At 36.6% G+C, this 27,800-nt stretch overlaps 1 protein-coding gene across 1 annotated transcript in view; it reads right to left on the bottom strand.

Annotated features, from left to right (window-relative positions):
* The window catches only part of nkain2 (sodium/potassium transporting ATPase interacting 2), a 97,258-nt gene that overhangs the window by 50,474 nt on the left and 18,984 nt on the right, over positions 1-27,800 (bottom strand). The window contains exon 2 of the mRNA XM_026195225.1: positions 1,039-1,176. Coding sequence (XP_026051010.1) covers positions 1,039-1,176 — 138 coding nt within the window. The remainder of the gene's footprint in view (positions 1-1,038; positions 1,177-27,800) is intronic.

Genomic DNA, 27,800 nt, shown 5'->3' with positions numbered 1-27,800 from the left:
TTGTGCATTTTTCCTTACCACTATTTCTTAATAATTGTTTAATGATTTTAATGGAACCGAAATAAGAACCGGAACCGTTAGGTGGAACCGGACCATGAACCGGAAAATTTCTAACGATTCCCAACCCTAATCATGTTCCATGAAGATATTTAGTAAATCTCCTACAATAAATATATAAAAACTACTGAAATAAACCCATTGAGCTTTGTTGATCCATCCTAAACAATCTGACCAATAAAGAAATCATACTCATATTCCAGCTGAAAAATGTAATATTAAAACCAGCAAAAACTGGTCTTAGTTGGTCTCCCAGGCTGGTTTGGTTTGCAAGGGTTTTAGGCACTTTTCAGTTGGTCAGTCTGGGAGATAACTGGACACCAATCTAAACAACAGTTTAGCTAGGAACCAATACTAGCAAGACCAGCTAAAAACCAGCCTGGTCAGACTGGGTGATCATCTTAAAGCCATGTAGAAAGCTATTATAAACTTAATGAGCATTGATGATCCATCTTAAACTAGTCTAAACTGGATTGCTGGTCTTATTTGGATGGAAGACCACCCTAAACAGAAGAGATCAGAAATTCAATTTAGGCTGGTTTAAGCTTTGTTAAGCAGAGATGTGACTTTTATTAACAATTGTTGGTCTTTGTTTGTAATGTAGCCAACCAAATTGAGGAGAAAATGCACCATTGTAACAATTTAGTCCATTGTCAATTTGTAAAACAATCACATCCAATCAGAACATATCTAATGCATAATGACTAATGAGATTCCACAGTTGGCAAGGCTAGCCAATGCAACAAAACTAAAACCAAATAACTGTCAAAATGTCTTGTTTCTTATCATAGTAGCAAAAGGTTAGGACAAAAACGTATATGTGTTGCTTATTTTTATGTTGCACTGTGCCTGGCTAAGATTCAAAGTGAGACACTTTTATGACACCAGTGGTATAATAATAAAACAAAATGACAGCATTAACTGCAGGGGGGAAAGACAATATATGTCACAACCTGAATATGAAAATATGTGGAAACTCACCCCAGTCACATATCGTGGCCTGAACTGTACTGTCCCAAAGAGGCCTAGAATCACTGTGATGATATGGATGAAGTTTGTGAGGATCGGAGCCCACTGGTATCCAAGGAAATCAAATATCTGTCTCTCCAGAATGCTGATCTAGAAACCAAACACAGAGGAAAAGATATTGATTTACAAAGCAAAGACGAGGACAATACATTGACATGTAAGCATTTATTTGCATAAAGGCGTAAACAGATTTCCTTTTAAGCCAGCTTCAGGGGTTGCTGTTATGACAGTGCTCTGATGTCAGCTGGAAGGCAGAGTGAGATGACGGGCCGCGGGCCACATGTGATAGCACATTCTACATGCAGCCAGAGGAATACCCGTCACACAGGCAATTAATTAGGACCGAGACATGCCGCTCTCCGGAGTCAAACCCCCAACCCTTTCGCAAAAACCAGAGACAACTTGGAAATTAAAGCTGGCAAGTCCAGCCTCGCAGCTCTGGGTGCTCCAATCTCAGCCACTGATTGGACATGACACTGATGTCAATACCACAAGCTATGGCACTTTCAAAAGCAGACCAGGACTGGGTCACAGCTTCATCCCCAAAGGACCTACAAGCAGCCAGCCTCATAAAGCTAATGCTAATAGCACCCGTGTCTCCAGCTGCATTCACAAGAAGCTCTGTTTAACCACCTCAGACGCTCAAGGTCTTTTCTGGGAAGGAAACCAAACAAAAATCACACCATTGAATTACTTGATTTTGCTTGTGATGTAATGCGGGATAGTAAAGAGTCAGGGTGAAGATTGTTAAAGCTATGGGGGTCACAATGACATTCACGTTTTCAGCGGTTGCACTTTCAAACATCTACTCAAGTGAACATCAATAGAGGCTTCAGAGGGTTCAATAGCAGCATGAATATCAAATGACTTAGAGTCACACCAAGATTCTGTATTTAAGTGTTTCCTATTCAGTGCTGTTTTTGCAGCATGGGAGACCAGTTCAACCCTACAGCCCACCCACTGGATCGAATAATTTTGCTGAGAAAAACATAAAATTAGCTATTAATTGAGATTTATTTTAATTATAACCAGTGGCGGCTCATGCCAATTCTCTGAGGGGGGTCAAATGTTTGCTCGATTAATGAGTGTAGGTCACCCATTCAATTGATAAATTAACGGCTAGTTATAGATGTAAAGGGAACTGAACTACTATAGTATTAATTAAAAATAAACAGACTCTAACAAATCAAGCTAGCTCTCTTTATGTTTCTATATGCATGTTAACGCAATTCAGCAGAAAACAAAGACTGACGCCAGGATGTGGTCCCCCCCCCCCTGAATTTGAGTTGGCAAAGACATAGCTGTCCCCATCTCTCCTCCATTTTTTTTTTTGATAAAGATATTAAAGTAGTTTTTCATTTTTCTTGTTGTTAAAATTCAAAATGGTTTTTAAATATTATTGGATGTCACTATTCCCACCAGTAGTTGCACAAGTTAAGGCTTCGCGCGATGAAAAAAGCACGTTAGTGCGGGCCCTTCCGGAACTCATTGAGATTGCATTGCCGCGCCTGCAGTTCGAAAAAAAGATCTTTGAATGGAAGTCTATGAGAGCACTCGGAGCGATTGTCAGTTTGGCAGAAATCGCACAAATAGGGGCGGTACTACACACACGCGACTCAACGCTGATTGGACTATTTAGAGGCAGTACAAACAGTCTAGGATAGTGAAAGCTAGCATAACACACTGTGGTTGAATGTAAAAGAAAAAAAAATCCCTCCCTTTCCTTTGGTGGTGCATTGCCCAGTTGCCCCCTAATGGAGAAACCGCCACTCATTATAACATTGATTAAATGAACAGTTATTAAAATTAATTTAAACAATAAAAATACAAAAATAATACATAAAAAAAAAAAAAAAAAAAACATATCGTATCTTAAACCAATGGATCTAAACTAGAAGACCGTGACCAAGGGCTCAGAGGGGGGCCACAGGATAACTTAAAAATATTTATTTGTATAATTTAATAAAAATAATAAAAAATTATCATTACATTTATTTTTACAAATTAAGAATTATTCAAAATTCTATTGATTTTACCGAAAAAGTATTTACGCAGAATTAGAATCCTGAATATTCTGGAAACACAAAATAAATCATAGTTAATTTATTTATTATTTCCATACTCCCGGTTTCTGTTCACAAAAAAGCTCCAAGAACAAGTAAGGCATAAATACTGGAGGCCTTGAGAGTCAAACTTAAACTTAATTATATGAGGAGTAATAATAATCATTTAAGTACTAAAAACCTTGAACAAAACAGTTCTTGCTATGACACATGAATGAAAATAAAAGTCCTGTGGTTCAGTTAATCAGAAGTTAATTCAGTAACCATTCTGATAAAGTGTTTCATTCTGAGAAGGATTTGTCAGACTCATTCAAACTCTGTCATTGTATCTTATCACATTCAGTTAAGATGGCAGTGTCAATCTCAGTCAAATGAAAACATAATTTGCCATGTGACTGTATGTTTAATGGCAGTCCAGGAAATACTTCTGTTTGTAACTGAGAAATAGTTCATGCTATAAATCTATCACCCATGAACAAAGCTCAAGAGTCTATTAATCTGTGCATCCTGTTCAGTTATGCTCAGTGATGACCAGGTTGTGACTCCCTCCGCCCCCGAGGGACGTGTCTTCTGTTGTCTGGGTGTTTCCTTTGAGCTTCTGCTAGCATACATCTGGTAAGCGTGCCTGTCCCAAAAGCTTATGTCATCGATCATAATGAAAGGTATTATGCTGACAACACCAAGCAACACCACTGCATTTCAGACTCTGATTATTAATATTAAAGTCTCGAGATTAAGAATCGTCGCAGCACTACAGTGCAGATGAGATCAGTTTTGTGTCGGAATAAAAATGGCTCCCTTTCCAAGTGGCATCTACTGTATTTTTTTTTTTTAACCACAATAATGTTCTGCCTTCCCAAATAATTCTCTGGTTTCGGTTTGTTTATGAATCATGGCCTGTGATTTCCCCCTGCTCTAGCTCTTGTTTATTTTCACTGTCCTCCATATTTCTATTGTGAACCAGAAGGATGAAAAGACAAATGCATTACCATCTGGTTTCTTAAAGGAATAGTTCACAAATTAAAATTCTGCTATTTACTCACCCTCATGTTGTTACAAACATACAGACTTTCTGAAACGCAACAAAAAAGTTCTGAAACTTGTATTAATTATACCGGTTGCACTATTCTATACAATTACAATGCATGGGAACTGAGGTTTTCAGTCTTCTGAAAAGGACACAATAGTACCATAAATGCATCACTTCAATAAGACTCGTGCTATATCGTAAGTCCTCTTAAGTTTTTCCATCATCCATGAAAAACAGTGTAAACATGAGCCGGAGAGCATGATAGCATTATGCTCGATCCATAATACCTTCATTATCAAAAGCTCTTGTCGGATGAGGAATGCATTTCACTGTATTCTCAGAAAAACTGCTTGCCCATAGTCATGCACAAGCACACGGAAAAAGCAAAACAATTGATTGACCCAACTCAGTGGTTCCATTGCTTTTGCAAAGCATTGTGAAAAACTACAGCCACCCATGAAATCATAAAATTTAATAAACCATAGTGCCATGGTGTTGAAGGAAGCCCATATGCCAGCACAAAATACAATCTGCTCTGCCAGCGAAGAGGTTACAAAATGCAAATATGGCTAATTATGCTACATTATGTTGTTCGGTGAAAGATGTGTTGACAATGGCTTTAAAACACATCTTAATGGCACTCAAATTCAGTTTTCTCCTCCTAGGCTTTTGTGGACACCTGGGCTTATTGACAGAATTCCCAAATTCCCGTTAACATGCATGTCCAATGGGGAGAAAAAAAAGCTTGAGGGGTTATATAAACAGACTGCAACTGCAGGCTCTTGTTTGAGTTGGGGGGCCAGATCATCATTAATGTGGCCCCTGGGCCTCTCTTTTATATAAACAGTAATGTAAACAGCATTGTGAGGTAGCTGTGCTCGGAATGACAGTTTTAACGAGTCATTTTTACACATGAGTGATTAGATCTATAAATATGATAGAAAAATCCTCTCATTAATGATTGGAAGATCGAGATTTGGAAGTGGAAAGGCCTTAAAAGAAAAACTTTAAAGGCCTGACTACTCACTGACAACAAAGAGATTTCCTACGGCTTCAAGCAGAAAGCAAACATTCAGTACTTCAGAATAGTATGCATGAGTAGTTATCTATTTAAAAAAAATCACAACACTCATTGTTGGTAAGATTACTTCTGAAAGAAGTTTTTGACAGTTTCTTATGCTTACCATGACTGTAAAAACAGTGATATTATTAACATTTCAAATTACTACTTTCTATTTTAATATATTTAAAATGTAATTTATTCCAGTAATGGCAAAATTGAATTCTTAGCTGCATTTTTCCATGATTCTTTGACAAACATAAAAAATACATATATTTCATATAAAATATATTTTTTTGTAACAATGTAAATTTTTTGATTAATTAAATAACTCTTTGCTGAACAAAAACGAATCAATTTCTTTAAAAAATATACTCACCCCGAACTTTGAATGATAGTATATATACTGTACACATTGGACCTGACATCAACTCATTTCTACATTAAATTCAGCATGCTGCTACAATTTACATTTATGTATTTGGTAAACAATTTTATGACTTACAGTGCATTCAATGTAATCATTATACCAGTATGTGGGAATTGAACCATTGACCTTGCTGACACCATGTTTTGTCAGTTTGAGCTATGAGAACATTGCTTCAAGCTATTAAAGTGGTAAACAGCCTACAGTTAGCATAATGAACAGTTTAACTTGGCGGAAGATTTTTCTAGTGTGATTATTAATATTAATAAACGCAAATATTTATTGTACATACTGCAGTTGGCATCATATTATAGAAGCAATAAACCACTCAAGACCATATGCTATATGCTCTACAATTATACCACGGTCAAGGAGGATTTTTGTCTTGCTCTTTGGTAACAACCCTTAACTGTGGTAAATTGACAATGAGCAGTGAGAGTGTCAAGCTAAAAGCATCACTAAACCGATTTCGTAATGAATATCGAATCCAAAGGTCAGCATAACCAATTCCTGTAATGATATTTTCCCTTCCTTATGTGCACATAATGTTTTTTTTTTTTTCATGATTATTACTTGGCAGCAGAAGCATCCCATTAGCGATTAGCCGTTATAGTGCACACTTTCAGTCCGTGATTGAGATTAAAGTTCATTCTCCCAGTGACAAAGCCAAATCTCATTCTCCCAACCTTGTGCTTTCGCTTGCCTCTCTCCCGCTTCGCTTCTCTCTCCCTTTCCCCCCATTTATATATTTCTTTCAGTGCACAGGGACACGAGCAGCAGCCTTTAATCAGACAGACAAAAGCTAATCAATCAGCAGGGGCAGGTTGAATGGAGAGCTTCACAGCGCATTCAAACGAAGCTGGCCGAGTTATAGCGTTTTCCAGTGTTAGCGCCACAGAGCATTAACTACAGAATGAGCACGGGCTAATGTAGAAGGCTCCCATGCAGCACAGCAGAGCGAAGGCGCATCTTGGCCTGCCTCCATTGTCCGTCAGTAATCCAATTCCATCTGCTGCTGCCGCCAGTGATTTTAATGTTGCTCTGCAGAGATGAGACTGCAAAAACAACAGCAGAATTGAATGGTTAATTAAACTATGACATATTCAGTTGGATCAGACTAAACAGACAGGGGTTTTGAAGTGTGGAGACATTTGAAAAGTAAGGTGGGTACGAAATTTGCAAACAGTGCAACATGCTTGATTAGTGTGTGGCACACTAGACGTCCTTTCACAACTATGTCTCCTTCTTTCAAACATCATGCAAACAGCGAGCCATGACAATGCATGACAAGTTTCACGAATACTACGTTCAAGTGGTCTTAGTTTCAGGCAGTAACAGTGGTGAGAATTGCTTTTCCAAAAGTGCCATTGCATCTCATTTGCATCTAAACAGTAGATCTGGATGAAGTTTAACGGGAATGGACTGTATGCAAGTACAGAAAAAGACACATTTATGATTCCAAATGAATATGATGCTTTCTCTTGAAGGTATATTTATTTTTGTCGCCTCAAGAATATTCTCAGACAGAGCCAACTACTGGAAATAAATAATTATTAGTGATCAAAGAGCATATAAAACCACCTTTGTACAGTAATGTGAAGAAATCTAAAATGCACAGTGACCATGAGACACATTCAAGGACCCCAGCTGTTTTCCCCTGCATGTTATGTACAATGGACATGTTTATGCAAAAATTCAAGTGGGAGTACTGTATCAATGAAATATTTGCATGACTGTATGCATGTCAAAGCTGATATATGCACATAAACGCATCCTGCACCACTCACCATAAAATGATTTTACACTAACCGCATTAAAATAGGAACTCTAAAGATAAAGAAAACATTTTTTAATTAAATAACTGCATTAGAGGGATAAATCTGAAGGAAGAAAGCAATGAAGAAAAAACATTATTTCAAAATGTTTTCTATTTAAATACGTTTTATAATGTAATTTATTCCTGATGGGAAAGCTTAATTTTCAACATCATTACTCCAGTTTGGACCCTTAAAAAATTATTTTGATATGCTGATTTGGTGCACAAGAAATTATTTATTATTATAAAATCTGAAAACAGTTATGCTGCTTAATATTTTTGTGGAAACTGGGATCCATTTTATCCCTAGGTTTTTTGAAGGAAGGAAGGAAGGAAGGAAGGAAAAAGTTAAAATTTATAAAAGTTAAAGGGGTCATATGATGTGATTTCAAGTTTTCCTTCCTCTTTCGAATATTACAAGCTGTTCGTGAATAGATACTGTATAACACTGCCCAAATGTTTACACAAAGGAAGAAGTCGTAACTTTGATTCTATCTGTAGTAATGTTGCTATCGCTGCCATGAAGATGCTTTGTGTTTTTCCGTCACATGCTTGCTGCATTCGGCCAATCACAACGCACTGGATAGCTGGCCAATCAGAGCACACCTCGCTTTTCAGAACTATGAGCTTTGTAAAAATCAATGCGTTTCAGAAGGCGGGGCATAGAGGAGAAACAATAATGTACAGTGTGGGGAAAATGTTTTTTATTTTATTTTTTACCTTAAACAGCATAAACATTTCATTACACCAAAAGTTCTTTTTTAACAATGCCAAAAGACACCTTTAAAAAGGGAAAAACTATGAAAGGGGGAACAACTGGATAAAGGAAGGGAAGGAGGATGGAAGGAAGAAAAACTAAGATCAAATATTATTTTACAATAAATGCAGTAAAAGGGGAACAATATTGGAAAGAAGGTAAGGAGGAAGGAAGAAAGGATCATCAGCTTCAAGTGCTTCATTTGGACAGTGAAAGAGTGAACAGGTGATGGTAGTTAAGAGCTGCGTTCCTCTACTACTAACTACAGCGACAGGAAGCCATCAGTTTGAGTTGATGATCATTATGCACTTCCTTTGTTCATCTTTAGCTCAGGGTACATCCTGCAGTCGTGTACATGAAGACAAGACAAGATGAATCCAACATAGTTCAATGGTTCCAGATAAAAGTATGCAAGTATGATGACTTGATGATGACTTTAATGGGCATACAGTATCTGGTATAGTTTCAGAAACAGCTCATTATCCATCATATTAAATGAAAAGGTTTTCACAGTTCTCACTGTCTGTCCGTCTATTTATGTATCTATCTATCTATCTATCTATCTATCTATCTATCTATCTATCTATCTATCTATCTGCATGGAGGAATATTGGAAGATAACGTTTAACAAAATATGATGCAAACACATTCATGCTTTGGATTGTCAACTTTGTTCATAGTCAGTATTAAGATATAAAGAAATAAACAGACAGCTCCAATTCACAGGCTTCATTATGCCATTGAAGCAAATGGTGCAAATAGAAGCACATCAAGTGCACAGAGAGCCTCCAAACCAATGCAATAAATGCCAACATTTACATGCATCCAGTAAGAGGTTATTGAAAATGCATGAGGTTATTTACTTATACAGAGCTGTCTAGATGTGTTCATTACCAGACTCGCCATTCGCACAAATCTTGGAATTCCATGCTGAATGACGCAGGTTGGGCATTTGACGAGCAACTGTGTTTTTTGTAATAGACAATGATGATGAGTTCCAGTGTCAGCCCCAGCATGTAACAGAGACAATAATGTGTTTAAGCATGCCGCTCATACAGTGGAGGGATTCCGCAGCAGCTGTCAGAATGTGTAGCTGAGCTTGAAAAATGCTGTTCATTATCTACATCGCACAATGGGCCATTTCAAATTCTTGGCCCCTTGCTCTTTGACCAGAATCCTCACAAAGGTCTGAACAGCAGCAAAAGAAAAGCACTCCACTAAAGTAATTGTGCTTTACACCCACAGAGCAAAGATAAAGAGACCATGGAGGAAATGGCGGACATTAATATTACATTTCACAAAATGTAGATTTTGCTCCAAGACAAACAACGAAAAAATTTCAGAGATTTTCAGACAGTTTCTCAAACTGTACAAAAACAACAAAGAACTGTTCTTTGAATGCTATATTGGAATGTGCATTTGTACTAACACTGAAAAATACATTTTGGAAGCAATTTTCACTTTAGTAAATTTTACCAATAATTACAAAGAAACACATTTAATTAAATGTGAAAAACAAACAAACAGCACATTTCTCTTGTAAAATGTACTCCTATAATCCTACAGTATATAGCATATATTCCAATAAAAGATGGTTTTTAGAAGCTGTAAATAAAGTGTATGCACTGTATGTACTTTGAGAAAAAAAATATCTAAAAGAAATTTAAAATCACCAAATGCATGCATATTTTATAATATAAACAATATTTTAACATTAATCATAAACATTGTCATACATTTGCGTGAAATTAATTATTGAAAAAAAAGGTTATGTTTCTGTTCATCTGTGTTTAAGTAGACAAACTGCATGTCACCAGAGAGAAATCTATATTTTCACAAGAAGATTCTGTTATATTTTAATAAAAAATTATGAACATGAATGAATCGTTCACAATAAAACTTATAAGATACATTTTAAAAAACAGGTTTCTATTTCATATCAACTGCACTCTAAATCTCACATACTATGTATTCTGAGCAGTACTGTGCAAATTTGGAAGCAGCCATTGACTTCATGCCATGAATTACTTCAGAAACTGAATATTAAAGACTTTTCACACCCGTATTTGAAAGCCTCATTAATACAGTCCAGTGAAGAAGAGCTTCTTGTTTCCCACCCAGAGGTTTTCAAGGAACCAAGTGGCGAACGTTAATTTCCTTAGTATGGATGGCTCTGGGGGTGGGAGGAGGAGAGCAACTGAATAAAATTCATCAAGATACAGCGGTGTTAATGATGATAATCTATTTTAATATTCGTTTGCATATAAATGAGGCTGGCGAAAGAGCGGTTGCCCGAGGGCGAGAAAGATGATGGAGACTGATACGGGAATAGACCCAGCAGTGAACTCAAATGTCAACGGAGCGAGGTGGAAGCTGCCAGCATGCGGAGAAGGCCCACTGTGAGAGCTGCCACAATGGCTTTACTAATAAATATGTAAAATATGAACTAGTCAGGGTACAGTAGGAACTCTAGAGATGCATGGAAATCCAATCCAAATGTCATATATTCTTCAGGTCCTACCACACGACCACTGAAGCAATATTAAAAATAGATCCTTGACATAAAATCTACTTCATGTGATGCCACATAAATGACACCGATGCATGAAATGATTCAACCATCCCTGGGATAGTGACCACTATAGCTAGGAGGTAAAAAACTAAAGTAACCATAAGTTGACTTCAGTGGAGAAGCCTTCTAATTGGCTGTCCTTAATCTGTCATCTTTATATTCAGGCTTCATGATTGCTGAATGCTTTATTTATTTCACTTCTCACTGGGTGTGTTTGAGGAAAGTGCAAGCTCTCATTGAAGTGATTCTGTCAGGGAACCGCTGGTAAATAGAAGCATTATCAAGTTTCGGTAACTTCCTAAAAGCTGCGCTGCCACAAAGAGCTGGAATCCGCTCATGGAATTTAAAAGGAAGTATTACAGGTCAGAGAAACCTGTTTTGAAGGCTTTAGAGAGCATGGAGTCACCGTGTAACAACCACCAGAACCTGTTGAGCTTCATACCTTCATCCGCTTTTTGAAAAGCACAAAGACATTTTATATTGGCAGAGTCAAAAGTCCATCACAAAAGTTATCTGGAGAACTGATACGCTCAATAACTCCAATCTGATATTTTGTCCAAGTGTCCAAATACATTTTGGGGCCACTGTATTTGTGCTCGTTTTCCCTGTATGCAGAGAAATAAATATCTGGCCATGTCTTAAAATAAACTATTGATTTTGAATACGCGAGGCCCAGCTAAGGAGTCGGTGTAAAAATGAGATATAAATACTAGACATGCACACCGTCTGTGCTTTTGCCTTCATCTGAGGCATTAGATTCCCAATCACAGGGCCAGTAAAAGCATTTCCACTGTGCCCATGTAAAATAAAGCTGTTTTTGAGAATTATGTGCAAATGCATTTGCTGATTAACAGGCTGTGGAGTAGGTGTGGAGATACAATATTTAGCTAATAATAACACACATCACAGCAGTGCTGACTGACTCATCTGCCACATACATCACAGGGATTTTATCACTAAATAAATATCAAATTTCTCACTTCAGCTGGTCAACAATAATAAAACAGATTTTCACTGCTTGATGGGTGTGTTATTAGTGCTAATCAAATATTAACTAAAACAAACAACCTTACACACAGGAATTTCTCAGAAACTGAACAGTAATGCTTATATAGTATGGATGTCATTCTTTTTTTTTCTTTGCAACAGACAACCTTGAAATATTTCATTTTTTTGTTCAATGTGACAGTGACATTATATCCATTGATTTGGACAGGACAGTATTTTGCATGCCACACCTTATGTTTGATCCATACAATTGATTTTTTTATATACTACTGTATTTTAATAGTTTAGCTATAGTTTAATTTAATTTCTTTAATTATATTAAAATTCTTAAATTATAGGCTAAAATAAGAAACTTTTTACCCTAAAAATAAACAATAATATTAAAACACACATACACACAACTAAACTGTAGTGTGATAAAAACCTAGTACAATACAAATGTATGAACAAACTATTAAACACTCTTACCTATACAGTATAATATTAATAATATAATAATAATTATACACATGGGTAATTAATCTCTGAAATATTACTGTTGTCTGTTGCTTAAAATACTCTTTTATAATTAATTTAACATTCAGCTTTTATTGATTGAGTATTCTTTGATGTTTTATTTAGCAGGGATGCATTAAATGGATAAAAAGTGAGAACTTTAGTGCAAATTTATATTTATAATGTTGAAAACGTTTCAATTGCAAAATGAAGTTCCTCGATGCTGTTTTAACTTATTCTTCAAAAAAAAAAAAAAAAAAAAAAAAAGATGATGTAGTATATATAAAAATTATTACATAAATGCAGGTTTAGTGAGCATAAGAGACCTCTAATTTTTTTTTTTTTTTTTTTTTTTACAAAAGTTTACAGACTTCACATTTTGAAAAGCAGTACACATTCAACTAAATCTGAACCTAAAATATTTATGCAGCCTAAAATAAAATTCATAAAATTCTTTAAAAAAATTCACAAATTTTATAAGCCTTAAGCAAGAGACCTTAACTATTAAACCAATTATTATATCCAAATAAATTATATCACAAGCAATCACTTAAGATGCAAAAAACGGTTATGATCAATGATACAACAATGTGTGCGGTTGTTCTGGATTCACCCATCATTTGGGTCAAGACGTTGAGTGTGGTGGGGCAAAAGATGTGAATATTCATCAGGCTCTGCCTTACTTATGTAAATCTCCTGCGAAAGGCAGGCATGTTCAACAGCCAGGGTATTACTAAGGTCACGTTGCCACAAGCCCACATGCTCTCTGATGACTGGCCCCCTCTGGGGAAGAACATGTGCTGATGGAGATGGCCTGTTCCATTCAGCAGAGGGGGGACAAACCATCTTCCCACACAGACACCAATAAAGCACCGCTTATATAGGATCTGAACCGTTTCTTCTAGACTGAAAAGAAATTAAACTGGAGAGCAAATGAAGACTCAAATGTGTCAATCTCAACATCTGAAATGTGCTCAGACATGACAACATTTCTCATCAAATTCTCCCAAGTCCATGTTATCTATATTTCTTTAAGCTCTACCTATGTACATATATCGAGACTCATTTGTGTCTATTTTTATTTTAAAATTAGCAGAGACAGCTATATATGGCATAAGATAGATCTTTTACTTGTGTAATGCTAATCTTATTTCTTCAAACGCATAAGTTCAGCTGGATAAGAATATGAATGATGAGTCACCCTGTTTTTCCAGATTCTCACATAAATGAATGGCAGGCTGAGTGAGAGGTCTAGGTTTTGTATCATGTCTTTGTTGTGGCATCTGTGTGTCAACTGAGTAGCAAGTCCCTTCTGTTAGGGAAGAAAAAAAAGAAGAAAAAGACGCTACTGTGTAGTGCATCGCTTTGATCATGAGAACAAAAAAGGCCACGAACTAAGCTGAAGGTTAGGAAACAGTTTTTAACCAAATGTGCCAAACTATACTATTTCTAATATAGTATAAACTATATTACATCTAGCTTCAAGAGAGATCTGGCAAACTTGTCTGCATTTGTAAGAATTATAGTCCCTATATATACAGCATTTGAAGACCATTCAGTGTTGATGTGTTTTTATTGAAATAAGATGTTGTAAGCCATTAGCATTGTGAATACATCACACCCATGAACTGCAGTTTGCTAATATTCAATCCAGAGAGCATTTGATTGCATAAATATTTGGATATGCTATGCGAGCAGGATGGGTCGTCAATGTTTTTCTAGAAGAGAAGGCACACTTCTAATATGTTCTTAAGCTTAAAATTAATTTTCACTTTAGCCGTATACAGAACACTGAGAAAATGTTGGTGCAGAAACAATTTTCTTTCAGAAAGTGGTAGTAAATTTAGCAAATATTTACAAAGTAACAGCAAATAGCATTGTATTTAACATGAAATTAGAAATTAAACAACTATTTATTTTACAACTTTATTTTTTTTCAACTATTTAAAAGTTCACCAAAGCTGCATTTATTTGATAAAAAATACAGTACATGTAATATATTTATTAATTTAATATAAATGTATTCAATTTCCCTCCAAGTTTCTTTGATGAACAAATTTGGAAGAACATAATTTATTTAAAATACTTTTTGTAGCATTATAAATTAGGCCTAATTTAGTGTCACTGTAGATCAATTTAATGCATCCTTGCGAAATTTATCTCTCTCTCTAAAAAAAATAAAATAAATAAATAAATCCCAAAAATAGATCCCAAACTTTTAAATTGTAATATACTTGCACAAATAAAGGTTCAAAGCTAACAAACTTGAATTTTGTTGCTCCTTTTCCAATTCATGAGATGAACGAGAAACCTCTGACACTAGCTTTGACTGCAAGAGACATAGACGGACATACAAAGGTCAACTCCTGTCTGATATCAAAGAAAAATGTCCGTTGTCATAAAGGAGAGGAGATTATGGTGGCTCATCTCTGATCCCTGTGTACACCTGGGATTTAGGGGCACCTTTTCCGGTGATTCTCTGACCTTTTCCAAGAGAGAATGAAAAAAGCACAATGGATTAAGTGAAAAAAGGGGGAAAAATCTACTAAAGTGGCTGTCGACTTTAATTACGAAAAAGCCCTAAAAATGGTTGCATTTTCCACTAAGTGCTTTGGGACCCTGGGTCTGAAAATTGCAAAAAAAAAAAAGTTATATTGTGCCCTGGGGCCTTGGCAAAATATCGCTATTGTGTCTTGACTTTGGAAAAGTTAACAGCCTGTTCCTAGGTCAAATATATTCCTAGGTCTGGGCCAGAGGATCCTGCAGAGGCTGCTATCGAAACTTCCTGAGGCTTAATGATATCACTCCATTGGGAGAGGAATTGATCGTCTGCGTCGTCCACGAGTCCACGGGAGAGAGTCGCTGATTGCTTGACTCATCAATCATCTGACCCTGTCATCGATCAGATGGAACATTAAGGCAGCTAGAGGTCCACAATTTTGTCCCTTAAACACCAAAAAGAAGAGGCAAAGAGAGGCAACAATAATGTGGCTTGAACAGTGTCATTCAACAAACACCACCATGCTTTCAGGGAAACGCATTGACTGGTTGCTATCTGTAGTCTGCACAAACAACACAAGGCTATCAGTATACTTGAAATTCCCTCCAAATTCAATAAAAAAGTGGACAAAAAATAACATGAAGAAATACAGTATTCCTTTCCTCACCTCCCAAGTAATTTCCTTCGGTAATGTTAGAGGAGAGGACCCATATATCCTTCTCATTTCGCCAAGGTACAAGGCGGCGTAAAATAATACATAGGAAAGAGAGCCGTGAACTTAGCCAAGAGTAAAGTGATCCTGAACACAAACAGGACTCCAGAGTCTCGGCTCTGGTTCCATTTTAATTACAGCTGTACAGCATTTTAAACTTGCCAGTCATTGTTCAAACACTAATTGTTGTGTAATTCCACCCAGTCATTCTGCATGCTAACATATTCCATTTCCCTTGTGGTTGCAGTTAAGTATTTTTCATGAGATGATTGTCTTACATTAACTAATCACTTCGTTAGACCCCTTGACCTTTACCAATATAATTAAATCTTTAGCACTTATGGTGCCATAACTACAGCTATGGTGGATATGTTGAGCTCTGTTAAGAATTGTGTAGTTGTATTCAGTAAGGATGCATACAAGTTATCAAATGTGAAAGTAAAGGCTTTTGAATAATTACAAATAAATGCTGTTCTCTAAAACTGTTTTCAACATCAATAATGATAAGAAATTGTCATATTATAATAAGTTCTAAAGGATATTGATACACTGAATTCTAGAGTAATGGCTATTGAAAATCCTTTGGACAACTTTAAAGGCGATTTTCTCAATATATATATATTAGGGGTGTAACGATACGCGTATTCGTATTGAACCGTTCGGTACGACGCTTTCGGTTCGGTACGCGGTACGCATTATGTATACCGAACGGTTCGTTGGAGTAATTAATTATATTTTGAAAAAAAAAAAAAAGAGAGAGATAGAAATATAATGATATGCGTTCAACAAGGTAGCCCAATAACCCAAACAACGTAACAGGCAACGCCCCTGACACTCCCGAAGAAGAAAAAAACACCATCTTATATGTTTATGTTAGGCTACTCAGCAGGCGCTCGCTCACTCAGTACGCGCTGAAGGCTCGTTGCAAAATAGCCAATGCGTTTAACAGACTAGAAATGAGAAGATCCCCCAATAACCAACAGGTCTGGTGCTCCTAAAAACGCGTGGAAAACGCTAAGCACGTCTTTCTCCTCCTTTCCAAAGCGCTCGGGCAGAAGCGCTCATGAGGCGTCTGTCTTTGCTAAGCAACAATGACGTGCTCTCTCCATGAGACGCGGAAATTTCAGTGAAGGATAAATGGATTTGCAGCTCTAAAAATCGCTTGCAGTAGCTCTGCTACTAAATTTATTTCAAAATTGCAATCCATATACAACTATGATCAGCTGATCCTTCATCTTGGCTGAGCTCTCAACGTTGTTACGGGAAAGGATGAAGCTGATTGGTTGGTTCTTGTCACATGACCCGCGGTGCGCTTGCGGCATTCTGAAAAGTTGAGATGTTTTTACATTTTGCTGTATCTAAAACGTATCGAACCGAACCGAACCGAACCGTGACATCAGTGTATCGTATCGAACCGAACCGTGAATTTTGTGAACCGTTACACCCCTAATATATATATATATTTTTGCAACCTCAGATTCCAGATTTTCAAATAGTTATATCTTGACCAAATATTGTCCTATTGTCGTAACAAACAATACATTCAGCTTTCAGATGATGTATGAATCATGTATGAATCATGAATTGTGCAAATTGAAAGTGCGAATTGAAAATACACCTATTGGAAAGGCGTCAATTTCGCAAAAACTCCCATACCGTATACGTTTTTACGCTCGCATGAGGTGGTTTTTCAGGTAATTTGAAGAATAAATATTTACCAAAACTGCCATGAATTTTTTTTTTTCACATTTACAGGCGATCATTCTTCAATGTACTATAACCTCTAAGAAACACTTCACAAGTGGCCATTCTGGAGTATAAGGGGCTTTCCGTGCCATTATTGCTTAAATAATTTACACTGCATACGTCTGCAATACATAAGGGCCGTTTCATAGCATCTGTACGCATACGCGTCCCCGAGGCTACGCATTGTTACGCTTCGGCCGCCATTATGCGTCGGTGCGTAGCCAAATGTGTCGTCCTAGTTTTTGATACGTGACGCGCCGATGTACGCAATACTAGGCGTTGTCGGTGGGGGCGAAATTGCAAGTATTGTACATTAATTCAAGTATATTGTGTTTACAGAAGAAGAAGGTTTGAATACAATGGCGGGCGAAGAGGAAAAATTATGCGAACTTACCACCGTCTATCTCTGCGTTGCCTTTGTTGCCGCCTATGTAAAATCAGCAACAGAATACACTCCTCTTCAGTTGCCATTGTGATCTGAATATCACGCGACCCGACTCTACTAATATCACCCGACTCTACTACCCCCTGTTGCATGAGCGGTGTATTGCATACAGGCATCGCCCGTGACCCTTGCGTCCACTGTTTAGACTATGAAAGGGAGCGCGTCGCTTGCGTCTCTCGCGTCTCTCGCGTTGCTTGCTCGCGTTTCTCGCGTTGACTATGTAACGGCCCTAATGGTTGATCGCAGCAACTCTAGTCAATGCTTGGGTTTAAACGAACCACTCTGTGCACGTTTCTGAAGCAGCTCTCCGTGCAGCTTCTGCACAGATAAACGTATACACCTCCTTTGATTAAATGTTGCCAAAATCTATCAAAATAACACCAAATCCATTGCAATGACATATCGCAATAGGGAAAAAACTGGTGCTTTAGTCGCATAACATTGGTTAATGGTAATGCCGTCATTACACAATACATTTTTATCAACATTTATAAATTATCACCAAAGTTTTATGCAAATCTGTAATGGAAACGCGCCTACCGTGCCACTGTACCACAACAGTACTATTATATCTAATAGTATCTACAGTCAGCAACATGTAAAAAAGGTATGGACAGTCAAGAAAGAAAGACTCATATTTATGCACCAAAAAAAGACAGGTACTACAAGGTCCTGAGGAAAACAAAGCATGTATCTCTGCTTTCTCCTGTTGAGCCAGCAATGCACAAAGATCAGAACAGAGCTATTGCTACTGTGATTTCTACCTCCAAGTGTCACAGTGTCAGCTACTTCAGCCCACCATGATGAGCTGATTGCTGAAAGTGAGCACAGAACATTACTTTATGAGATTAAATGCATTGCACAGGTCTTTGGCTCCTGCTCGCTCTCTTTCTATCCAACCCCTAATCATCTAAAAAGCTTTTGCCTTACTATCTCAAAAACCCCTGCCTGAGAAAATATGCTACTATTTCTATACACAAAGGCTCACTGGCATTTAAATGTAAAAACGTAAAGTGATCTGAAACAACTAAATCATAACATCAGTTGCCATTTCTGGCGATCTTCCATCTGCCTGAACGGGCGAAACTATCAGCTAATGAAGCTAACAGATTTGATTGGAATCAATAATCTCAGGCAGTGGCGTAATGTTCTAATAAGCCACTTGAGGGGGAAATGGCAGTGCTCAAATTGATTTCAGTCCTTAATTCTCTCACGCTGAGCTTCAAACCAAGAGCCAAGTGAGGACAATTTGAAAATGAGACAGGCTCCGGGATATGCCGGACTTGCTGTTTATGTCAGTACAGAAAAGCGATACTCCAACTGCTTGAAAACATTCTCTGGTTTCACTGACTTCATAATCATTTTAAATCAGTATTTTGTCTTGTTTTCCAGTAAAAATATCTGAACTATCCTTAAACCAAGATCAATTTACTTGAAAAGCAAAATGGTGTAAGATAATAGGACTCAGAGAACACGTCTTGTGTTACATTTTTTTCTTACCCTACTGGCTAACAGTCTTTGCTTTCTTGCAAAAATTAAAATCAAAATAATAATTTGAGCCAAGTGGTTTCTATTGAATCTTCTTAAAAATATTAAAATTGAAGTGGTCTGATTAGCATAGGTAAAAAAATATATTAGGTACACATTTATTGTGCATCCCTAGAATCTACAGTGTGAAACACAACCAGTGTTGTCTGATTCTCAAAGATTCTTATGAGCAGGATCTTTCTAGTAAATAAAAAGCACATACAAATCATTATGATAAGTTACTACATTAATTAGACCCACTTGCTGAACAGCAAACACTGTGCACTTATGGCACATATAGTGAGACTTACTAATCTTCCACAAAAGTATATATATATATAAATTATTAAAAGTTATATGAATTTTAAATTTGTATTTGTATTGCTTTTTAAACTTTTTATTTTTATTTTATATGCTAATTAGGCAACTTTGTACGTTTTTTAAATATTCTAATACTTTTTTGGGAATATTAGAAAATCTCATATGCAATAAGTGCACAATAACAATTTTGATTCAATTGTATTAATCTTCTAGTGCAAGTTTACCAAAAACAAAAAAGAATTTCCTTGTTTAGGGCCAAGACTAAAAAAAAAGTGCCTGATGCACTTTAATATGAGTTATAATCTCACCAGGTAGCTGTATTCTTACACAAATAACTCTTAACTGGAATTTCTGCACCTATTACTATTTATATTTAGTTCCTACTGATAGTCCAGATGGTGAGGAATGTATTACCAAAACCAAAACTGACAATCACAGTTGAACAAGCACACTTCCCCTCAATCAGTGTAATTTAAATAGCATTAGGGGGTTTGTCATTAGATGAAGACTTCCTCTGCTGTGATGTATTTTATTGGCAGGAAAATAGATGATAATCGCTCATGAGCAAAAAGTAACCTTAAAAATGTAAATCATCTCATCTGCCATTCCATTGAAGTGGGGAAAACAGGAAAGAGACGAACAGCGATCGATGCAATTCGGCATGATGCTCTATCAAGTAATATGAAATATATTGGCAAGTTAGCACATCTGTGGCTTTTTAACGTCAGCCAACTCTGTTGAAATCTATAGGAAGCGGCAGCTGAGAGAGGACAGGAAGAGAAGGCTAGCACTGCACCCAGCACAATTAATTACTGTCAGACATGCATGAAACACACCTCAGTCGCATGACCTTGACTGGACCACAGCTGCGCACAGCTAGCTAGTCCTATAAATGCCCAAGAGCCTGTCCAAGGTTTCAAGCAGCAGCAAAGTGCATATGTGTACCTAGATTTTAAGCCCTTACGAGAGCCACATGAAACACCGGACGCTATTAACATCAGCCCTCCATCAAAAGGGTTTTTATCAAAAGCTGTTTTTGAATGCTTGTCTGATCTGGCGGAATCGCGCTCTCATTAATTATATAACATAAAACCCAGGCGACTGGAGGTCACGCTCCGCAGCGGAGGGCCGAGTGTATGTTAACAACAGAGCTCATTAGAACGCAAACGGTGAGTAACCAAGATCCAGGGGAAAATAACCCATGGGTGATAACAAACATGCCTTCTCACAACAATTTGATGTTTAATAGCTTCATTGGGGTTGAGAAGTGTATTTTAAAAAAAGAACTGGTTCTATTAAAAAATATTTTAAAAAAGAACTGAATAATATTCATGACTTCCAGTTTCACTAGCAGTTATAGCAGAAAAAAAAAACCTGTTGGCGCCAATAGCTATGTGGGCAGACATATAGCACCGTTGTGCTATGGGTGTCCACAAGTTTGAATCCTGACTTGTGGACTTTTTCTGTTCCTGGACTCCTCCCCCCCCACCTTCTCCCACTTTGGGTCCTCGAGTCGAAAGTTGAACTCGGGACGGAACTCATGCTGCTCAAACAGCTACTGCTGCCAACTATTAGTGGTTTTTAAAGATGTCAACGAAGGTAATCTGAACGTAAATACAGGGGAAATTAGCACTTATGATTACATATCTAATTATGAAAAAACAAAACGATATTTAGTCAATTAAATATCTAATAAATAATTAAATATCTAATATCGACCAGTATGGTCAAATCTCTGATATCGTACTGATTTAATATGAGCTGTTCCTTTTCAGTGAATCAAAAACACAAATTATCCCAAAAGTTACTATATTTATACAGTACTATTTTTTTATTTTATTTAGTGTTTAGACTAACTTAATGAACCACCGATTATTAATTCCATATACAACTTCAAATAAACCAACCATTGTTACGATGTTGTGAGACTTTTTCAAATAATCTACAAACGTACTCAAAGAATCATATTAAGAGTACTAATAGAATCAAAACAGATTTACAATAAATATATTCTGATTATGAATCAAATCAAATCTGTCAAAAAAAAAAAAAAAAAACATGTTTTAAGCAGACAAATTCATTTTGAGTTACACAAAGAAAGCCAACAGACTACAGTCCAGCATTCCACTCTCCTTCCTCTTTCTCGCTCTGACATTGCCACATTAGTTAATTGTTCACCTTGACTATCTTTCTCCTCCTCCCTACGGACGAATGCAACGCCCCATCCCCCGCTGGTTATCCGACCTGTGCGATAAATAAATAAAATGCATACAAATGATTTCCCGCTCATGAAAACAGACAACTAAATGCTTGATATATGGATTGGTAACTCTTTTATGAAGAGAATGGTGGGCTCAAAATTGAATTCCTGCATGATAAATAGCCTGCATTATCTCCCCTTTGCCCGAAGAAGCCATTGGAGCTACTTAAACAGAGTGGTGATGACACTGGAAAAATGCTCACAGATGGACACCCAGAAGGCTAAAAACATTAGCGTGGTCCACTCCATCAATAAAGCGTGCCCATCTCGGAAGGAAATTGGCCACTCTTGGCTTATCTCCCCTCTTAAAAGCATGGCATAGCAGCAAAATTAAGTGGCCGATACTCCGTTGCAGCGTACTTTAGGGGCAGTGCAACTCCAGACTATCATTCATTTACATCGGAGGGCATTAATAACGGTGACGGCCATGCGAGAGGAAAGAGGGCCGCTGCAAACAGGCTGAACTTTCCATGTTTGATTTCTATCTCTGTTGAGGGAAACGGGAAACGAAGCCTGTGGCACAAACAGAGAGAAGGACAAATATCACCCATATATTGCAGATATTTACGAAAGCATCGCTTTTACCCAGATAAACACTGAGCTAATGACTCTTCCAGATAATTACAGCTATTTGGGCCTTTTATATATATATTAAAAAAAAAACACAACCAGTCTGGATTCCATAACCCAAATACAGTCTAGACTCTATCGAGAGGAAAGCAGCTAATGAGGTGTTTCAGATGTAATGCTTATACCGAGATCATACAATTTTCAAGTCATTTCTTCGGTGTTGTTGGTTCACAGGCTAATGCTAATTTGCATGCTGAAACAGTCGGGATGGAAAGGGATATTGGAATACTTACGAAATGCATGTATTTCAAATACATTTCAGTATATTCATTTTTCACTAGGGATGTTAGTGAAAAATGAATATACTGAAATGTATTTGAAATACATGCATTTCGTAAGTATACAAATACTTTTACATATTTATGTAGTTAATAAAATGGTATACTTAAAGTCTGAATTGGAACAACTAATTTTATATTTAAGGCACTTTGATTATGAGGAAGTAGTGCTGAAGTCCAAATAAAGATACACTGAAGTATATTTGATCATGTTCAAATGGAACTCTTGCAAGTATACTTTAAAGTATATACTCTAAAGTTTTATTATTCAAAGATCAAACAATTCTCATCATTAGTGACATTTTAGGCTTCATATTAAGAAATGTGCATTGTGTATAAGTATCACTCAAAATAATGTTTAATTATAATTTTTATATCAGAAAGTCTTGAGCAATATGTCAGTAATACATTTGAACTATTAGTATAAAATAAATGTATTTTAAATATATTACTTTGATACTAGGGAAGCACTGATGTTCCCAAAATATTCAATCAACCTCCAGCATCTTCTAAATGCATGTGATTACCGTAATAAAGAACTTTAGGGAATAGTAAACACAAATCAAAGGTTACGTTCAATACCTGGGACAAAGAGTTGTTAGATTTTAGACTGAAACAGACGTCCAGAAGTCAAGCTTTGATTATCTGTGTCAATTAAAGGAAAACCCTTGTTGTGATTACACAACCTTGAAATCCAAAGCAGAGCTATTGTTAAATCACTGAAAATTGCAAGTGTTAACTTGACGATTTGCATTTAATAACCTCATCCTCTAAGGACGTCAACAAAAAAAAAACCCAGCACCTGCAGTCGAAATAAATGAAGATTGATTTAAATAATAGAAAGAAAAAAAAAATTGGTGGACCTTAATCAGGACCTGGTGCATCTATCTATCTGTCCAGTGTGACAGACTGGTTACACTTCAAATCATCTTGAAGATTGAGGTGGGAAATTGGGTTTTATTTCCCCATATGCTGAAAATAATCAGTGTAATTTCTCTCTGACGGCTGGAGCCACAATTGCATGATGAAAAGGGAGATGGATAATAAAAATCAAGCTGTCCCATTCTTGTTCTGGAAAGGGCAGGTGTGCGAGCACACGAGGCGCTGATTGCCTCCCTGTTGCATACCATCTACTCGTGACCTTGGAGCACGTGACCTCCACGTGAACGAAACCAAAGAATATTTAATAGCAAGTTTAGCAAAGATCATGAATATTATAATTACTATTCTGTTTCTGAAATGCAATAATAGCATACTGCTAACACAATAATACATTATATACTGAATACTTCATACTGTATAGACTTTTTTTCAGCAAGAATGCATTAAAATAATTTAAATTCGCAGTTAATGCATTAATCATAACAAATAACAACATTTCAATGTTTATGTCGAATAAATCCTGTTCCTTTTGAACTTTCTATTTAATCAAAGAATCCCTAATCACAGTTTTCAAAATAAATAAATGAGCAAAACTGTTTTCAGCATTCAACAAAGAAATTAGAAAGACTTCTCAAGGATCATGTTGAACAACTGCTGAAAATTCAGTTTGCAATAAATAAAATACAAAACTGTTCTTTTAAATTTTTTTATATCATAGTATTACCGTTTTTTTTTTTTTTTACCGTATTCTTTAAACAAATAAATGCAACCCAGGCAAGTATAAGTTACTAACATCAAAAACATAAAAATAAAAAAAATAAATAAATAAAAAATCTGACCCCAAACTTTTGAATGTACATTTAAAAAAAGTGACATATAAATACAATTACTTCCAGGTTATTCTTCACACACTATAAATGACTAGTCAAACTGAGGTATATTGTATACTGTATTCCACACATTTTGCTGACATGTAGGTCATATAAGTATTCTACATATTCAGAAAATGTGCATGCAGTGCGCAGTACGTATACTAAACACTGCAGAAATTGCAATACTTTATTCTAAACACAGCCTGTAATAAATCATCTTCGGCTAAAAGCGGCTTTTACATCACGTCATCAAAATACAGCATAAAATATGATGGCTATTGCCATCTAATTGGATGTGAATTACTAGAGCATATAAATCAGTAAATAATATGATTCAGCTATATTCAAATAGACCTTGTTGAGCAGTAGAGATTTTTTAATAGACAAGAGAGGTAGAGGACTCTCAAACGGGGATGCTGATGACAGAATGTCTTGTATGAAAGTATACCATCACAGCATCCAGTACCCCGTGACCCTCTCAGAGGCCAGTGCATCTGGCAGGAGATACTCTATGCTTTTCGTCTAATGCAATTTATCAGCCAATTCCATCAATCTTATACAAGCCCAGCACTTTAAGTCTCATACTACTTAAGATATTGCTATATAGCTACCACACACACACAAACACACACACACCTCAGAAGAGCCTTATGATACGAGACTAAAATACACCGTCTGCAACTTCCTCTACCAACGAACCAAAACAAAGAAATAATGGATCTGCAGATGCACAAAGGTGGAATTAAATTAGAGCATTTCATTATTTTAATGGATGATTAAGCTGAGTCAACGTTTGGGTTTCGCTGTGTTTACAAGCACATCGCTGATGTATGGATTTTTCATAAGAGCAGATGAGCAAAGACTGTTGACTGTCAGTTTGCGTAACAAATCGGTCTGTCTTGAGCAGTTAACCTTGATGAGGTCCAGGACACGGTCTGATTAGTGTTGAACAGCAAACAGGCGGTGTTTTGACCCAGATGTTACCGTAACGATTTGACATTAAATTAGCAGAGCCGAGCTTCAACCTTTAGTCTGCACAATCCTTCTGAAATGACAATAAAAGGTCACAAATCAAAGCTAAAATTATGTGTGAACCATCTATAAGGTTAAAGGCAGTATTGACAAATGCTCATTTTGCTAGGTAGAAGCAACTCAACCACGTCATACTGTAGCCCTGGATGATATTATCAGTTCTGCTTGATTATTGGTTTCTGTAAGGCAATGTACAGTCAGAAGATGTTGGTGATGCGGAAATGGAGAGAACGGCAGAATCCAATCGCAAAAAATGGAATTTACACGATGCATGATGTCAAAGAATTTGGCAAATTTTGAATAAATAAATGAAAAGTAGGGTTGAACAATTAATCAAATCCCGATATGGACTACTTTCTTGAATATTAAACCACAAAAAGACTATTTAAACATGAAGTCTGCAGGTTCTGACTGTCTATATACCGTATTTTCCGGACTATAAGTCGCACTTTTTTTCATAGTTTGGCTGGTCCTGCGACTTATAGTCAGGTGCGACTTATTAATCAAAATTAATTTGACATGAACCAAGAGAAATGAACTAAGAGACCTGAACCAAGAGAAAACATTACAGTCTCCAGCCGCGAGAGGGCGCTCTGTGCTGCTCAGTGCTCCTGTAGTCTACACTGAAGACATAGAGCGCCCTCTCACGGCTGTAGACGGTAATGTTTTCTCTTGGTTCTTGGTTCTAAATAAATGCGACTTATAGTCCAGTGCGACTTATATATGTTTTTTTCCTCATCATGACGTATTTTTGGAATGATGCGACTTATTCTCAGGTGCGACTTATAGTCCGAAAAATACGGTAAATGGAATGGCATAATTAAAGTACAAGTAACGCATGTGCCATCTAACTATGAACACATAAACTTCATCTCCAGAACTGTTCTGAGAGTTCAGTTCATGAGCATTCTTTTGAGAAAGAATTATTGTCTGCACGACAATCTATCAAAATAAAAGCTGTTTAAATTAAAGAAATGGTGACAGAACTACATTACTATTACACAGTAGAATACTTCTCCAAGTAATCATAGTCATAATATTTTATGTAATAAATAAATAAATAGAAATGGAATTTGGGAAAAAGGAAATGTAATGCAACTGTAAAAATGAACCGCAAACATTTTAGATCAGAAAAATACTTATTTTAATATAATTTGTAATAATGCAGTTAAATTTTTATTTATTTCTTAACAGTATATTATTTATATTTTTGTTTATGTCTTGTCTTGTAACCTTTTTTTTTTTTTTTTAAAAACAAGCTTTACTGCAGTTTAGCTACCTTAGATTCTGAAGAGTTTATAGCTTGGCAAGCACCGTTTCAGAACAACACTAACCTGTACAGTAATGAAATACAGACATGACTCATTTTAATAAACACAGACGACAAAGAAATTCAAGTTCAGGTTCAAATTCAAGTCTTTCAAGTTGAGATGGTCTTGCTTACAAAGTCCCTCTTTTACTTGCTCACTCTCTCTGACACACACACACACACACGGCAATAAAGCAAGTGAGAGATAAATTGTGCAGAGAGATAACAGATCAATCAGTCCTGAAGGCTTGACAGCAAGGGACGGTTTGTCTTATTTCCAGCCACCCTTAAGCAGTCAAGTGCTATCAACTCCTGAGCTGTGCTGAGCTTATCCTGGCTGCTCAGAGCTCTTGCTCTTTCTCTTTGATTGTCTCACTCTCCAAGCTTGTCTCAATCTCCCTCATCTATAGTTTCCATCTCCTTTGCCTGGCCTCTCATTTGTACACACATTTCCTCTCTACCAACATATTCCCTCTTTCCGCCACTTCAGTTTGACCCCCAATCTTCTTCGCTTTTGTTCTACCTGCATCACTTCAAGTCTCTCGCTCTCTCTCTCTCTCTCTCCAATCATCACGTTCTCTAGCACAACGCTCCTCAAACTGCACACTTAATAATATACTATATATATACTATATATATATATATATATATATATATATATATATATATATATATATATATATATATATATATATATATATATATATATATATATATATGCATACATACATACACACATATATACTTATACATACACACACACACACACACACTAGGTGGTACTTGGATGCTCTTACTCAGTCGAAGATTGTACTTGCCCTGAAAAGTCTGAGAACCACAGCTTTTACACATCAGCCAATATCTTTTGCAGCCTGTCACATTTCATTCGGGGCTGATGGTGCACCTTGTTTACCTGGCAGGGTCTGAGCGATCTATCTGGGAAGTGTTAAGGCTGCTGTGAGGTTCTGCAGA

Source organism: Carassius auratus, chromosome 20, assembly GCF_003368295.1.
Source record: "Carassius auratus strain Wakin chromosome 20, ASM336829v1, whole genome shotgun sequence".
In the NCBI taxonomy this organism is placed as follows: domain Eukaryota; kingdom Metazoa; phylum Chordata; class Actinopteri; order Cypriniformes; family Cyprinidae; genus Carassius; species Carassius auratus.
The sequence above is the reverse complement of the archived record's forward strand: the minus strand, read 5'-3'. Positions and strand labels throughout refer to the sequence as shown.